Source organism: Lissotriton vulgaris, unplaced genomic scaffold (assembly GCF_964263255.1).
Source record: "Lissotriton vulgaris unplaced genomic scaffold, aLisVul1.2 SCAFFOLD_445, whole genome shotgun sequence".
NCBI classification, from domain to species: Eukaryota; Metazoa; Chordata; class Amphibia; order Caudata; family Salamandridae; genus Lissotriton; species Lissotriton vulgaris.
The window spans coordinates 171,974-186,793 of NW_028241191.1; the positions used below are offsets into that span (position 1 = coordinate 171,974).

At 49.9% G+C, this 14,820-nt stretch overlaps 1 protein-coding gene across 1 annotated transcript in view; it reads right to left on the reverse strand.

Moving 5' to 3' along the window:
- The window catches only part of LOC147672029 (heterogeneous nuclear ribonucleoprotein Q-like), a gene marked incomplete at its 3' end in the record, with an annotated part of 340,845 nt that overhangs the window by 112,733 nt on the left and 213,292 nt on the right, over positions 1 to 14,820 (reverse strand). Inside the window, exon 4 of the mRNA XM_086948045.1 lies at positions 13,638 to 13,745. Within this exon, the coding sequence (XP_086804171.1) occupies positions 13,638 to 13,745 (108 nt within the window). The remainder of the gene's footprint in view (positions 1 to 13,637; positions 13,746 to 14,820) is intronic.

Below are 14,820 nucleotides of genomic sequence, written 5' to 3' on the forward strand. Positions count from 1 at the left end.
GCCCTCTCGAGTCTTTAGCCTTAGACTGCTCGTATCCATGCTACTAGGATAGCTGGTCTATAAGGTTGACTTACAACCAATCATCAATAAGGGTTGCTGGACTGATACATAGTGGGCACTAGAATAGTGACCACTGCATATCAGGCCACCTTCTCACACCAGAGTCCGACCCTCGCACGTCGTCTTCCCCCTCGACAGATTCCTGGAAAATGTCATCTGGTGGGGGCGCCGAAGCCGATAATTGAGCCTGGAGCCGATTGGCCCTGCGAATCTTTAAAGTCTTCTTGCTTCGGAACTTCGAACACGCCATGCAGGTGTCTTCGCGGTGATCCGGCGACAAGCAGGTATTGCACACAGGGTGCACGTCGAGGTGTGAATATTTGGAGTGACACAGCGGACACTTTTTGAATGGAGTCCGCTCCATAGCTAAGGGTGTAGTGTAGGCCCGTCCGCGCCGAAGGCACGTGGAAGGGCAGCAAGAGATCGGAGCTGAGAGTCAGCAAGAAACCCGTACGCAACTATACCGACGCCCAGCCTAAAGACCTTTTGGTCTCGAGTAGAAGTTGAACAACTATCGGTTCCGAAAGAGGGAACCGAAACACATCCGAACCCAATGGCGGAAAAAAACAATCTGGGGATGGAGGCGATGCCCATGCGCACTGTAGTCCAGGGGAGGAGCCACCTATCTCGTGATACTTCGAAGACTCTTCCAGGACAACAATGTGCAATCATCCGGACCCAACACTAGGTGGCGGTCTATGCACAGATATGAATTCAGCAGCCCACTTGCCTCGAACAGTCCGGCATGGGAGAGGGGTGTAACCACCCCCCTTCCTGGTCCCACCTCTAGGGCAGGACCTAGTCGCGTACCCACCCCTTTCTTTAGTATAAAGGCAGGAGCGGGGACCCTTCCAAATTAGATCATCTTTGATTCAAGAAACTACTTTCTACGAAAGGAACTCACGACTCTTCTCACGATTTCTCCCTTGTGGCTAAGGAGTAGTCACCCTGCATCCGCAGGCACCATCTAAGAACACTGCGGTTTGCTGCACGTCCTTCCTCAGGAATACGACCGACCAGCACGACGAGACCCGGATTCCCTGGCACCTCTGACCTCTACCTACCTCTACAGCTAAGCTGAGAACCGTCGGTGCGACGAGACCTCGAGGGGCCGGCCATCATCAGAACTGCACGACTTCTATCCAGCACGACCGCCGAGGGATCCTCTGGTGAGTGCTTTGGGGTCCGAGAAGCCCCGACCCTGAGCAGCTCCAGCACCGAAGTCCAGCCCCCCAGCATCTCCACGATCTGCGTGGGGCCCTTCTGCTTTTTGGCTGCTCACCGCGTGTTCTGGCTACTAGCCCGCTGGCTTGTGGCCCTCGACGACGATCAACGACAACAACTCTGCTGGTCTGGTTGCTCCAGACTGGCCCTTGCTCCCTTCCAAAAGAGGAGCACCCCGGACCCTCCTGGTCCACTCCAGATGCCATTTTAGGTCCACCGCGTGGGCTCGAATTTGCCTAGACTTGTTGCCCCAATCCTGGGTCCAGCGACGTCGACAGCATCAACCATCGTGGGACAGCTCGCACCTACATCCTGGTCGCCGACAACGCCTCCTGGTCCGTGAGACTGCAGAGCCCAGCTTCGCCCACTCACCTGGTCGAGGTGACTTCGCCCGGTGCCATCCTGGTGCCCACACAATCACTGGCTAGTGATTAAGAACTTGGTCCCCTCTGCTTTCAGGTGTCATCCATCTTCGATCCAGGCTTGGATCACTTCGAACTTCAACACTGGTCGCCTGCCAGCAACTTCTTTCTTCAGGCTCCATAGACTGCAACGAGGATTCCCGACGTCTTTCCAGACCTATGCATCCGCAGCCCCTGGGCTAGGTAACTTCGGCATTTCGGTGCCCCAGCATAGCCTCACTATCCAAGGGTCCAGATCCTTTTTCGTTTTCAGCCTAACTAGTCGGGTTCGCCCGAGAACACTAACTTTGCTTTTACTAGCCTCCATAGACTTTGTCCCGCATCCCGCGTGAGAGTGCACACTCTGCACCCTGGTCCCCTAGGCCTCCTACTAGTAATCTGAAGGTTCAGTAACGTAGTCCTAGCGATTCCAAAGCCTATTAGTCCAGTACTTACCTACTAGTAATTCCGCATTCCACTTTCATAGTATATGGTTTTTCGTGCCCCTCGGGCTTTTGTGTAAATTGTGCAACTTGAAGTATTTTCGTAAGAGTTTTGTTGTGTGCTTAGTACCCTGTCCTCATAAAGAGTACAGGGCTGTTGTGATCTAAATAAATACACTGTTTATTTTCATAACACTTGTGTGGTGTCCTTTCACTTGGTGTTCAAGGGGTATATGTGATGGTAACAGCTGGCTTAACAGGCCCTCTAGAGTTTAGCCCGAAGACTGCTCGTATCCATGCTACTAGGATAGCTGGTCTATAAGGGTGACTTACAACCAATCATCAATAAGGGTTGTTTGGACTGATACAAAGTGCTCACTAGAATAGTGAACATTATATATCAGGCCAACTTCTCACAGAGAGCATTTGGCGTTTGCCGTCTGCAAACAAGTCTATGGTTGGACGACCCCAGCAACAAAAAAGCTCTGCTACCACTTCATCGTTTAGCACCCAGTCTGGCTGATCTTCGAAGTGCCTGCTGAGTGAGTCGGCTTTTACGTTCAACTCGCCTGGAAGGTGCACTGCCACTACTGTGAGGTCTCGAGAGAGAAGCCAATGCCAGATTGTCTGAGCCTCTCGAGAGAGTGGGCGAGATCGTGTGCATCCTTGTTCAGATAGAACATGGTGTGGTCGTATTGTCCGTCTGAACTAGGACTGAGTTGGACTCGATCGCTGGAAAGAAAGCTTTGAGAGCCAGGAATACCGCTCTGAGTTCCAGCATGTTGATGTGGTATGTCTGCTCCTGCGCAGACCACTGGCCTTGAATTTGAAGCGGACCCATGTGCGCTCCACAGCCTTGCAGAAAGGCATCAGTCACTATAGACTGGGATGGAAGAGGTTGGTGAAACTGTACTCCCACCAGCACATTCCTCCTCCGAGTCCACCATTTGATGTCATCCTTCGCCGCTTGGGAAAGAGTGATACGATCTTCCCATCGCCCTGTCGCTTGGTCCCACTGTTCCTCTAGAGCCTGCTGCAGAGGACGCATTCTCAGCCTGGCGTTTGGGATGAGAAAAATGCAGGACGCCATGGAACCCAGCAGGGATGCTACTTGTCGGGCTGTTGGAAACCGAGACTCTAGCAGAATCCCACATTTCTGACTCATGGAAAAAAGTCTCTGCTCCGAAGGAAACGCTATTCCCAATCTTGTGTCCAGAACGGTGCCTAGGTAGTGGATGGACTGTGTAGGCCGCTGGACTGACTTCTACAGGTTTACATGGAGGCCGAGTCTGTGCAACTGGTGCAGGCAAAGTTGTAGATCGGGCGCTACCTGTACCGGAGATGGGCCTTTTAGGAGCCAGTCGTCCAGGTATGGGTAGATGAAGAGTCCCTTTTTGTGAAGAAAAGCCGCCACCACTGCCATGCATTTGGTGAAGACTCGTGGTGCGGACTTGAGACCGAAGGGTAGCACCTTGTACTGGTAGTGTTTTTTCCCTTTGACAAACCTCAAGTACTTGCGATGTTGTTGATCAATTGGGATATGAAAGTACGCATCTTGCAGATCCACCGAACACATCCAATCTCCGGCTTGAAGATGTGGGCATATTTGGTGAAGCGCTAACATGCAGAACTTTTCTTTGACGATGACTTTGTTCAATAGACGCAGATCGAGTATTGGTCTGAACTTGTCCTCCTGATCTTTTTTGGGGACAAGAAAGTATCTGGAGTAGACTCCCTTTTCTCTTTGAGAGGGAGGAACTTCTATAGCTCTTTTTTGTAGTAGAACTTTCACCTCTCTATTCAAAGCAAGCTTAGCTGGTGAGGGCAAGAGTTCTTTGGAGGAATGCTCTTCGGAGGCGCACGGAAACGTAGCCTGTATTCATTGCGCAGTATATTCAGCACCCACTGATCCTTTGTGATGCTGACCCACTCTGCCAGGTGTTGAGGAACTTCCTCCCACTGGAGTGGGCAACGGGGCCAGAGGAAGCCACTGCTCAGGCCTTTCCTCCTCTTGTGGTGTTAGAGGACTGTTGGTGACCTCCTCTACCTTTGTTGGCTTTGCCTCGAAACTGGGATTTACCCTGGTTCTTACTTTGGGACCACTGAGGGGTTTGAACCCTCTGTTGAGAACCTCTCCCTCCGTTGGTCTTGAAGCGGCGTTTGAATTCTTTTTTCTTTTCCAAACCCACCGCTTTCACTGTATCTAGTTCCGTCTTCATACGGGTCATCTCTTCGTCAGCATGTTCCCCGAAGAGAGAGGAACCCGAAAAGGGAAGATTAAGGATGCGATGCTGAGCATCTGGCTTCAGACCTGTGAGGCGCAACCAAGCCAACCTCCTGGCACAAACCCCATGTGAGTAGGAATGCGCCGCAAGCACTGCACCATCCGCAGCCGTGCTTATCATCTGATTCGCCACCAGATATCCTTCTGTCACAGTTTTTTCAAAATCCTGCTGGTCTTCCTTTGGCAGTTTGGATTTGAACCTTTCCATGGAGTCCCATAAGGCTCTGTCGTATCGGCCCAGCAATGCAGCCGCACTGGAAACCTTCAGAGTGGAGGCAGCTGAATTGCAAACCTTGCGACCCCAGGAGTCCTGAGATTTGCTGTCCTTGCCTGGTGGGACTGACTAGGAAACGGCAACTGCATGAGTCTTCCTCGCCGCTGCTAATGAATCTGCTGGAGGGTCAGATTTTACAAAAACCGGGTCAGAAGAGGCCGGTTTGTATTTCTTCTGAATGCGGGCTGGCACCGCTCTGATAGCCGCTGGAGTTAGGAAAACCTCTTTGACAGGATCCATAATCCCCGGGACTAAAGGCAGCAGTGGGCGAGAGAGCTTTTTTGTGTAAAGTCTCAAAAATTACTGTCGTTGTAACCTGAGGGACAGACATTTCAATGCTCAGCTTCTGAGCTCCTCTTTGCTGGACATCCAGATAAGTGCCAATGTCATCCACTGGGGAGGATCTGGACGTAGGACTGTCCGTCAACGTAGGGGAGTAATCCCTCTTGGAAGACCTGGTAGAAGAGGTAGATGAGGTAGACTGAGTTCGTTGATGTGAGAAGTTGGCCTGATATGCAGTGCTCACTATTCTAGTGATCACTATGTATCAGACGCTTATTGATGATTGGTTGTAAGTCAACCTTATAGACCAGCTATCCTAGTAGCATGGACAAGAGCAGTCTTTAGGCTAAACTCTAGAGGGCGTGTTAAGCCAGCTGTTATACCATCACATATACCCCTTGAACACCAAGTGAAAGGACACCACACAAGTTGTTATGAAAATAAAAGGATATTTATTTATAACACAACAGCCCTGGACTCTTTATGAGGAAAGGGCGCTAAGCACAATACAAAGCTCTTATAGAAATAATGAAAGTCGCACAATTTACACAAATGCCCGAGGGGCACGAAAAACCATATACTATGGAAATGGAATGCGAAATTACTAGCAGGTAAGTACTACTCTCAGAGACTTTAGAAACGCTAGGCCTACAATGCTGAACCCTTAGATTAGAAGCAGGAGGCCTAGGGACGTCGTGTGCAAAGTGGAAACTCTCACGCGTAATGCGGAACAAAGTCTATGGATACTAGTAAATGCAAAAGTTAGTGTTCTCGGGCGAACCCGACTAGGTAGGTCAAAAACGAAAGTGGATCTAGACACTTAGAGAGATGTTCTACGCTGGAGCACCGGGGTACTCGGTTTACCTAGCCCAGGGGCTGCGGCTGCATAGGGTTCAAGTGTCGTCGGGAATCCTAGTTAACGAACCAGGAGCCTGAAGTGGAAGTTGCTGGCAGGCGACCAGTGAATATGTTCCGGGCTGATCCAGGGACGGATCAGTGAAGAAGAGTACCTGTAAGCAGAGGGGACCGAGTTCTGAATCACTAGCCAGTGATTAGGTGGGCACCAGGATGGCACCTGACGAGGTCACTCAGCCAGGCGAAGAGGTGACACTGAATTCTGCTGCTGCACGGACCAGGGGCGCTGATGTCGACCAGGCTGGAGGTCTGCAAGCTGTCCCACGTCGGATGTCTGCTGCTGGCACTGCTGGATCCGGTGAAGGAGGCAACAAGCCTTGGCTACGGCAAGCCCACGTGGCGACACAAAATGGCGTCTTGGGTGGACCAGGAGGGTCCGAGGAAGGTCCCCTTCAGGAGGAGACTAGGGCCAGTCTAGAGGAGCTAGACTAGCGGTGAAAACAACGTAGGTCGTCGTCTGGAGGGTCACTAGCCAACGGGCAAGTGACCGGACAACGTAGCAGCAACCCAGGAGCAAAAGGGCCCCACGCAGATCTGGTGGATGCTGGGGGCTGGACTTCGGTGCTCGTGCTGCTTGGGGCTGGGGCTTCTCTTACCCCAGTGCACCCACATGAGGGTCCCTCGGTGGTCGTGCTGGTTCAGTGTCGTGCTGGTTCTGATGATCGCCGGGTCCTCTGGTCTCGTCGCACCTACGGTTCTCAGCTGTGCTGTAGAGGCAGGTTGAGGTCAGAGAGGGCAGGGAGTCCGGGTCTCGTCGAGCTGGGCAGTCTGGTTCCGGAGGAAGGACGTTTCAGCAAACCGCAAGATACTTAGGTGGTGCCTGCTGCTGCAGGGTGACTATTACTTAGTCACAAGGGAGAAATCTTGAGAAGAAGTCTTGAGTTCCTTTCGTAGAAAGTAGTTTCAGGATTCAAAGATGATCTAATTTGGAAGGGTCCCCGCTCCTACCTTTATTCTACAGAAAGGGGCTGGTACGCGACTAGGTCCTGCCCATGGGTGGGACCAGGAAGGGGGGTGGTTACACCCCTCTCCCATGCCGGACTTTCCCCAGCTCAGGGGCTGGTGTGCCCCTGGAACTGGTTCAAGCCGGCCTAGGCATAGTGAGCACCGGGGTGCCACTTGCAGTCAACCTTCCTATTCAGCTCTGCCTACCCAGGATACACAAAACCCTGTCTGGGATGGTGCTAGCACCGCCCCTGACAGGAAACCCTTTGTCCAAGCTCTCCTCGCTGGAAGGACTCACAGCAGCAGGAGGTCAGACTTGTGTCTGTGGTGGCAGCATCCATTTTGTGATGCTGAGGCTCGAGTTAACTTTAACCGGGGTTCACAGTTACATACATGTCGTGTCCCTCTAGAAGGGTGGAATGCTAACCCCGTCGCCAGAATTGGCGAGGGGTTAGTATTCCAATTCGTATGACACCTTACTCGACATGTTTTGATAAAGCGATACCAAAGTTGACAAATAACCGCGAGGATTATAAGGCACTTAAGAGTATATGGTACGCGTTATCATAGAACAGCTATTAGGACTTGGTTTCGCAAGCTGCAGACGGGCTCAGCTCACGCCAGAGCACCATCTCACATAATTCCAAGCACTCTGCCTTCAGGATTGTTAAGGCCTGCCATAGGAGTGACTGATAGGAATATATTTGTCCATTTTAGGGTTAGATACAGGTATACTATATCTAAAGCAAAGGGTGATTACACCACCTTGCCCCAGCTGTCGTGCAGCCAGTTGTGTCAGATTTAGATGGTCAGCCAGGGGTGGCATAATACATGCTGCAGCCCCTGGTAGGCCCTGGGTACACCTATGCCTTGGGTACCTAAGGTACACTGTACAGGGACTGATAAGGTGACTCAGTATCCAATTAGATATGTACCTAAGGTACATGGAATCCATTTTACAGAGAGAGTAGTAGGCCTGGGGCCCGGAATAGCAGGGTCCCAGGTCAACTAAGTCGGAAAACCAGCAAAACACCAGGCAAAAAGTTGGGGGCAACCATAGTCCGGTATCCACCCTCCTACAGTCGGCGCCTACGGTGAGCACTGTGCCTCCTCTCCCGCGATCTTTTTGAACGCTCATCCCTTCCTGAGAAGTGGATATATTTGGTGAAGCGCCAACATGCAAAATCTTTCCTTTTTGACGTGCAGATTTAGTGTTCGCAAGTCCAGAATGGGTCTGTATTCTGCCTTCTGTCCTTTTTTCTTGACCAGAAAATAACGGGAGTACACCCCTTTTCCTCTCTGAGAGACCGGCACTCCATCAATAGCTGACTTTGAGTAGAGTTGAGACTTCTCTTTGCAGTAGGTGCAGCTGATGATTTGATGTGGACATCGGGGGAACCGGTGGAGGCAGATGATTGAAACGATGACAGTACCCATTCTGAAGCATAGACAACACCCATCTGTCGTTTGTGATGCTTTGCCACTCTTTCAAATAATTTGCCTGGCTTCCCCCCCACTGGAGTGGTCCACGGCGCTGGGGGAAGAAACTACTCATTGCTTGGATTGAGTCTTACCGGTGTTGTTGCCTTGGCATGGATTACTTCCTCCCTTGTAATTACATTTTCCTTTGTACTGGGGCTTTTGCTGCCCCTGCTGATCGTGGTTTTTCTGCAAGTTCGGGGTTTGAACCCGCTGCTTTGTAGAGCCCTTGTTAAAGGAGCAAAATTTCATCTTGAACTCCTTCTCAAGACCCACCGCCTTGAGTGTTTCCAGCTCTACCTTCATGCGCTGCATCTCTTTGTCCGCACTTGTGCCAAACAACGAAGCACCTGAAAAAGGCAAGTTAAATATGCGCACTTGGGCTTGACATCCTTGCAGTTACCCCATGAGCATACCCATGAGCTGCTACGTTAGCCCCATCCGCTGCAGCGCTTATCACCTGGTTGGAGACTTGACTGCCTTCCAGGAGGATTTCTTCAAAGTCCTTACGATCCTCTGCTGGGAGTTTCTCCACAAAATGCTGCAGAGAATCCCACAGGGATCGGTCATAACACCCCAAGAGGGCTTCCGCATTGGCAACTGAGAAAAGCCGCTGATGTACTGCAGACCCGCCTTCCCCACGAGTCATTGCATCTTACTGTCCTTATCCGGAGGCACAGTGGAGGATGAGGCGACTGCATTGGACTTCTTCGCCGCCACGACAATCACTGAGTCCGGGGGAGGATCAGCTCTGAGGAATAGCAGGTTGTCTTCTGGAGATTTGTACTTTTTAAGGATCCGCGCCGGAGCCGCCTTGACCGTCGCTGGGGTTAAGAAGACGTCCATAACTGGCTCTATAATCCCCGGCACCAAAGGTAGAAGAGGTTTGGGTGCAGACCTATGCTGTAGTGTTCAAAAAATTACTGAGGTCTTGATCTGCGGAGCTTTTAAGGTAACTCCCATCTTAAGAACTCCCCTACCAAGTATGTCCTGAAAAGTGTAGATATCATTAATCGGAGATACCCTCGTTGAAGGAGAGTGTTAGGGTAGGAGAGTAGTTTCTGTGAGAGCGGGTTGAGGAGAAAGAAGTAGGAGTTCTTCGCTCTCTCCTTCTGCTCCTTGATCGTGATCTACGCCTGCTGGTTCGCACCCTGGAGCGTGAACTTTCGCTCTGGCGAACTGGGGAGTGTGATCTTCCCCTCTGGCGAACTGGGGAGCGTGAGCTTTCCCTCTGGCGAACTGGGGAGCGTGATCCTTCCCTCTGGCGAACTGGGGGAGCGTGATCTTTCCCTCTGGCGAACTGGGGGAGCGTGATCTTCCCCTCTGGCGAACTGGGGGAGCGTGATCTTCCCCTCTGGCGAACTGGGGGAGCGTGATCCTCCCCTCTGGCGAACTGGGGAGCGTGAGCTTTCCCTCTGGCGAACTGGGGAGCGTGAGCTTTCCCTCTGGCGAACTGGGGAGCGTGAGCTTCCCCTCTGGCGAACTGGGGAGCGTGAGCTTCCCCTCTGGCGAACTGGGGAGCGTGAGCTTCCCCTCTGGCGAACTGGGGAGCGTGAGCTTCCCCTCTGGCGAACTGGGGAGCGTGAGCTTCCCCTCTGGCGAACTGGGGAGCGTGAGCTTTCCCTCTGGCGAACTGGGGAGCGTGCGCTTTCCCTCTGGCGAACTGGGGAGCGTGCGCTTTCCCTCTGGCGAACTGGGGAGCGTGCGCTTTCCCTCTGGCGAACTGGGGAGCGTGAGCTTTCCCTCTGGCGAACTGGGGAGCGTGAGCTTTCCCTCTGGCGAACTGGGGAGCGTGAGCTTTCCCTCTGGCGAACTGGGGAGCGTGAGCTTTCCCTCTGGCGAACTGGGGAGCGTGAGCTTTCCCTCTGGCGAACTGGGGAGCGTGAGCTTTCCCTCTGGCGAACTGGGGAGCGTGAGCTTTCCCTCTGGCGAACTGGGGAGCGTGAGCTTTCCCTCTGGCGAACTGGGGAGCGTGAGCTTTCCCTCTGGCGAACTGGGGAGCGTGAGCTTTCCCTCTGGCGAACTGGAGAGCCTGATCTTTCTCTGACGAACTGGAGAGCCTGATCTTTCTCTCTGACGAACTGGAGAGCCTGATCTTTCTCTTTGTCTCACCGGAGAGCGTGACCGTTCTCTAGGCCTAGAGAGCGGTTGCTGCATCCGATATGCTGTTTCCTTGTCCTTAGCCCAGTGATGAAGTGGCCTGTACCATCTCGGTGAAAGCCTGACAGTAGGCGACTTTGGAGTTGAATCTTTCACTGGAGAGTGTGATGGAGGCGTTGCATCCCTTTGCGAATGCCTGGAGTCCTCGCTGCCCGACTTATAAATAATTAAATCCGGGCCAGAGTCTGAACCTGAGACAGCCACAGACCTGGAGCGACTGCGAGAGTCCCTCTGCTCTGGAGACCTCTTCCGCTTGGCAGCGTGACACTCACTTCCGATCCCTGGTCATCCTCCGCAGCTGAATCGGAACCAGAAGACCTCAGAGACTGCTGCGCCACTGGTTGAGGCTGAACCACTGGAGTCCCATGCCTCGACGTCTAGTTCCGAGGAGGTGAAGTCCATAAAGACTTTTCCAACATCGAACTTTGTTCATCAGTCGACGGCGAGTGTCGATGTCCTGCCGACGTTTCTGAATGCCTTGACGTCTAGCGTCGATGGTGTGACGCGGACGGAGGAAGCTTCGACGTGGTCCTTCGAGGACAATGAATGCCTCGATGTCGAGTGGCGATGGGTCGTTGACTGAGAATTCCTCAACGTCGATCGCCGATGACCTGTTGACGAAGGAGGATGCTTCGACGTCGATCGCTTCATCGACGTCGATCGCCGATGACCTGGCGGCGACGGAGGTTGCCTCGACGTCGAAGGTCGATAGCCAGACGTCCTCGACGCTGAGCGCCGATGACTAGGCGACGGCGGAGGCTTCGACGTCGAAGACTCTACCTGAGCCTTCGACAACGGAGGTCTCTACGTTGAGCCGCCCTGCTTCAACGGTGACCTCTCGATGCTGCACGTCGCCCGGTTGACTGCAGCGGAGATTTCTTGACTTTCGACGCTGAAGACTTCACCTTCTTCGTCGTTGGAGACCTAGACGCCGAAGGAGAGCAGGTCGGGACTTTTTTCGACGTCGACCGCTTCCTAAGTCTCCTTGGAGTTTGGAGACCTACCTCTCACAAAGTCCATAAATCCTGCTTCTTTCTCGGTCCTTGATAGTTCTGGATGACAAGGACTGGCAGTGGACACAAGATGCTACCTCATGAGAGTCGGTAGACAGCGAATACACACTGGATGTGTATCTGACCAAGCCTGCTTATGCCCACAGGCAGGGCAGGTGTCAAAAAGAGCCTTAGGCATTTTGACAAATAATTCACCTTTTTTGAGCCCAAAAAAGGTAGAACTCTCTCTCTAGGGTAAAAACCTGTCGAGTGAGATCAAAAAAGAAAACACCAAGTAATTCAGACAGAAAGTCAAAAAAAGGTGGGAGCTGTTAACCAGGGTCCTGACAGAAGGAGCCGGAAAGAACAACTGACCTGTCACCCCTGAGGCATGATGGGAAGCCTGGAGTCAGGGCTGCCTTAAAGGCACAGTGCCAGTTTTTTGGTTGAAAATGCTTTCATTTTCTATGTTATTGCTGTTCAATGCAGCCTGAGGCTAACAATGTCTTTTTATGAGCAATTTTCAGGAGTTATGAGTGGTTTTACTCATTAAAACACAAAATTCAAAGGATATTTGATTTAATGTGTTCTTTGTTTCCTTTATAATTGCAGTACATGTACAAGGTTTTACATTGTGTTAGCCTCTTTTTAGGGCTGCATTGGTGTGAGAAAAATAATATATGTACGTACATATATGTGGAGTTAGATATATGTGTTTTTACATATATATTTTGATATTGTTTCCGGGGTCCCACACATGGGCGAGAATATTCAGTGCTTATGACTATTGATGAGGATCCCCTGGAAGAGAATTAACAGCTCTCGTCGATGAAGATGTTGTCGACGACGAGTGAGTTTTTGGTTTCTTTTTCGTCGACGAGAGGATAGGAATTGTCGACGAGACAGGTCTAGAGCTCATAGACACCTTATAGGACGTCGAGGTAACTGTCGTCGACGAGCCAGCAGCAGATGTCGTCACAGTTGCCGAGCCGGAGACGGCATATCTCGTCGTCGGGGCGATTTTCGCCGCTCCAGTCGACGATTTTACATGTTTCTTGGTGGAAACCTGACTGGAAGGAGAAGACGCCCGAGAGTCATATCTCGTGGGCGAAGCAGGAGGAGGTGAAGAAACCGCAGGAGCCATAGAGAGAGTTTCTTTTTCTTTAAAAATGGAGAAGGCAAATCCTGCACACTGCTACGCTTACTGGCTGTTTTAGAAGTACCAGACATAAGGCTGTCTGCGTCAGAAAGTGTGTTATCCTTGTCCTTAAGTCTCTGCAACCAGAGGAGGAGAAGACCTTCCCTGTCTTTAAGGGTCTTAGTAGAAAAAGTCCTGCAAAATTTACATCTGCTCACCTTATGGTCCGGGTAAAGACAATATATACACTTGCTGTGGGGATCTTCAGAGTATAAGCGCAGCTTCCTACAGGAAGAACAGGGTCTAAATAGAGACCGCTTACTTGAAGACATGTCAAACACTGGAATCCAGAAGAAAATTTGAGAAAAACTGAGCAGAGCTCAGGAGAATCCCTTCACACGACATGCGGTAGAAAATCTGAGGGACTGAGCTCTGAGAAGGTTCTGGAGGGGTGCTTGCGCCTAATTGGCCGCAGTTTGGACTAACATAATGACATTGATATGTTGCAAGTGTTTTTTCTCTCTGCCATGTATTCCTATGTAGGAATTATGTCTTGGTATTTCTATGCATTTCTACTGTGTATTTTTTGGTTATGTTTTTACATACTTAGGTTATTAGCATCTTATTGCTATGATATTTATCGTGGGACTCCCACTTCGACGACGGGGAATATTCAAGCATGTGAATCTATGAAAGACACCCCAAAACTGGATAACTTCTTAGTGTGTTGTGTAAGCGAGTAGTAGGCATTCTCTGAGACAGCTGGCTATGAAGACATGAGTTGTTAGCAACACCCTTATTAAAGAAGACACATACAATTCTAACAGCTTGCACAACATTAAACATTACTTCTCAGCAGGGAGTATTATGCACCTCTGTATGCTTTAATCTAATGGTGCATGCATTTAATCTTGATCTGGTGCTGTGCTTTTACAACCAGCAGTAGGCAATTTAGGTGAATCTTACTAAACTGTGCTGTTAATGAATATGGGAAATTAACATAAGAGAGGCCAGACCAAGTTCATGAATAAATAATCTACCTTAATTTTGGCTTCATCTGGTCCTTTGCTGGAATCTGCCACCTTGGTCCCTTGTTTTTCCCTTTGTCTGTACGTTTTCATTACGCCACATAAAAAGGCACTTTTGTTCTGTGGAAAGAAAAAAGAAAGTCACAATCCAGCAAGCCAAGTCCCAAGGCATGCTCCATTTTTAGGTAGCTAGGCCTTATGCTATGTAGCCAGCATGGTTTGCCACTGGTGACCATTGACCACAATATTAGTGCACTTCAACTTAACTGGATAAGTATGACCATTCAGTGTTTCGTTCTCAGAGGAGCAAGACGAAAGGTCTTAGAAACTCAAGCATTTAACTTTTACATTGCATTCAGAATGTCCAATTAGTAAGACTTGGAAAATCACTAAATCATGTAAATAGGCAACACACAAATTGTGAGTCACAAAGAATAAACAAGCATTTACAATGCAATGGTCTCAGCATTATTAAAGGTAGAGCTATTAGCATTGCTCATGACTTTTTTTAATCATAAATAAATGGCATTGTCATTTACATTGCCAATAGCTTAATCGTTAAATAAATGGCATAAATGGCAAAATGAAATAGAACTTAGAATGAGAATGGGTCTCATGGGCAAGAGATACGATTTAAAAACAAGGTATGTGATTTGGATGCATGCACAGATATTTTACATTGATTGCAGTGGCCTGATTTTGACATGACATTACAGGTAGGCTCTGTGGAGAGCTAGACACCAGTTCCCTATTGAATGCTTGTGATTTGTAGTATATTACATACTATCACTGATACTCAGAATTGTTGTGATAAAACGGTTTGCATGCAGCTTGTAAGACCCATTCCATGCATAGGAACCCTAGAGGCTTATCTTGCAGTTTCTCATGGGAAAATAAGATTTTGCAAGGGTATTTTATAGAAATCAACGACCTCTGTCTTTAGTATTTCTAGAAGTGTTTCTGTGCATATGTTTCAGTCTTTTTATAAGACTTTCATTCTTTGAACAGCATACCATTTTTCTACACTTGTTGAGCCCAGATGGATTCTCGGCTATTTCTTTAGAAATGTACCAAACTTCTTCTTGATCATTTTGACAATTTGACTAACCCTCTTCTGATTTAAGGAATATGGTTTCAACGGTTTATTTTCTGAGCGCTAGAGAATGATTAACATTCTGTATAAATGATAAGCATG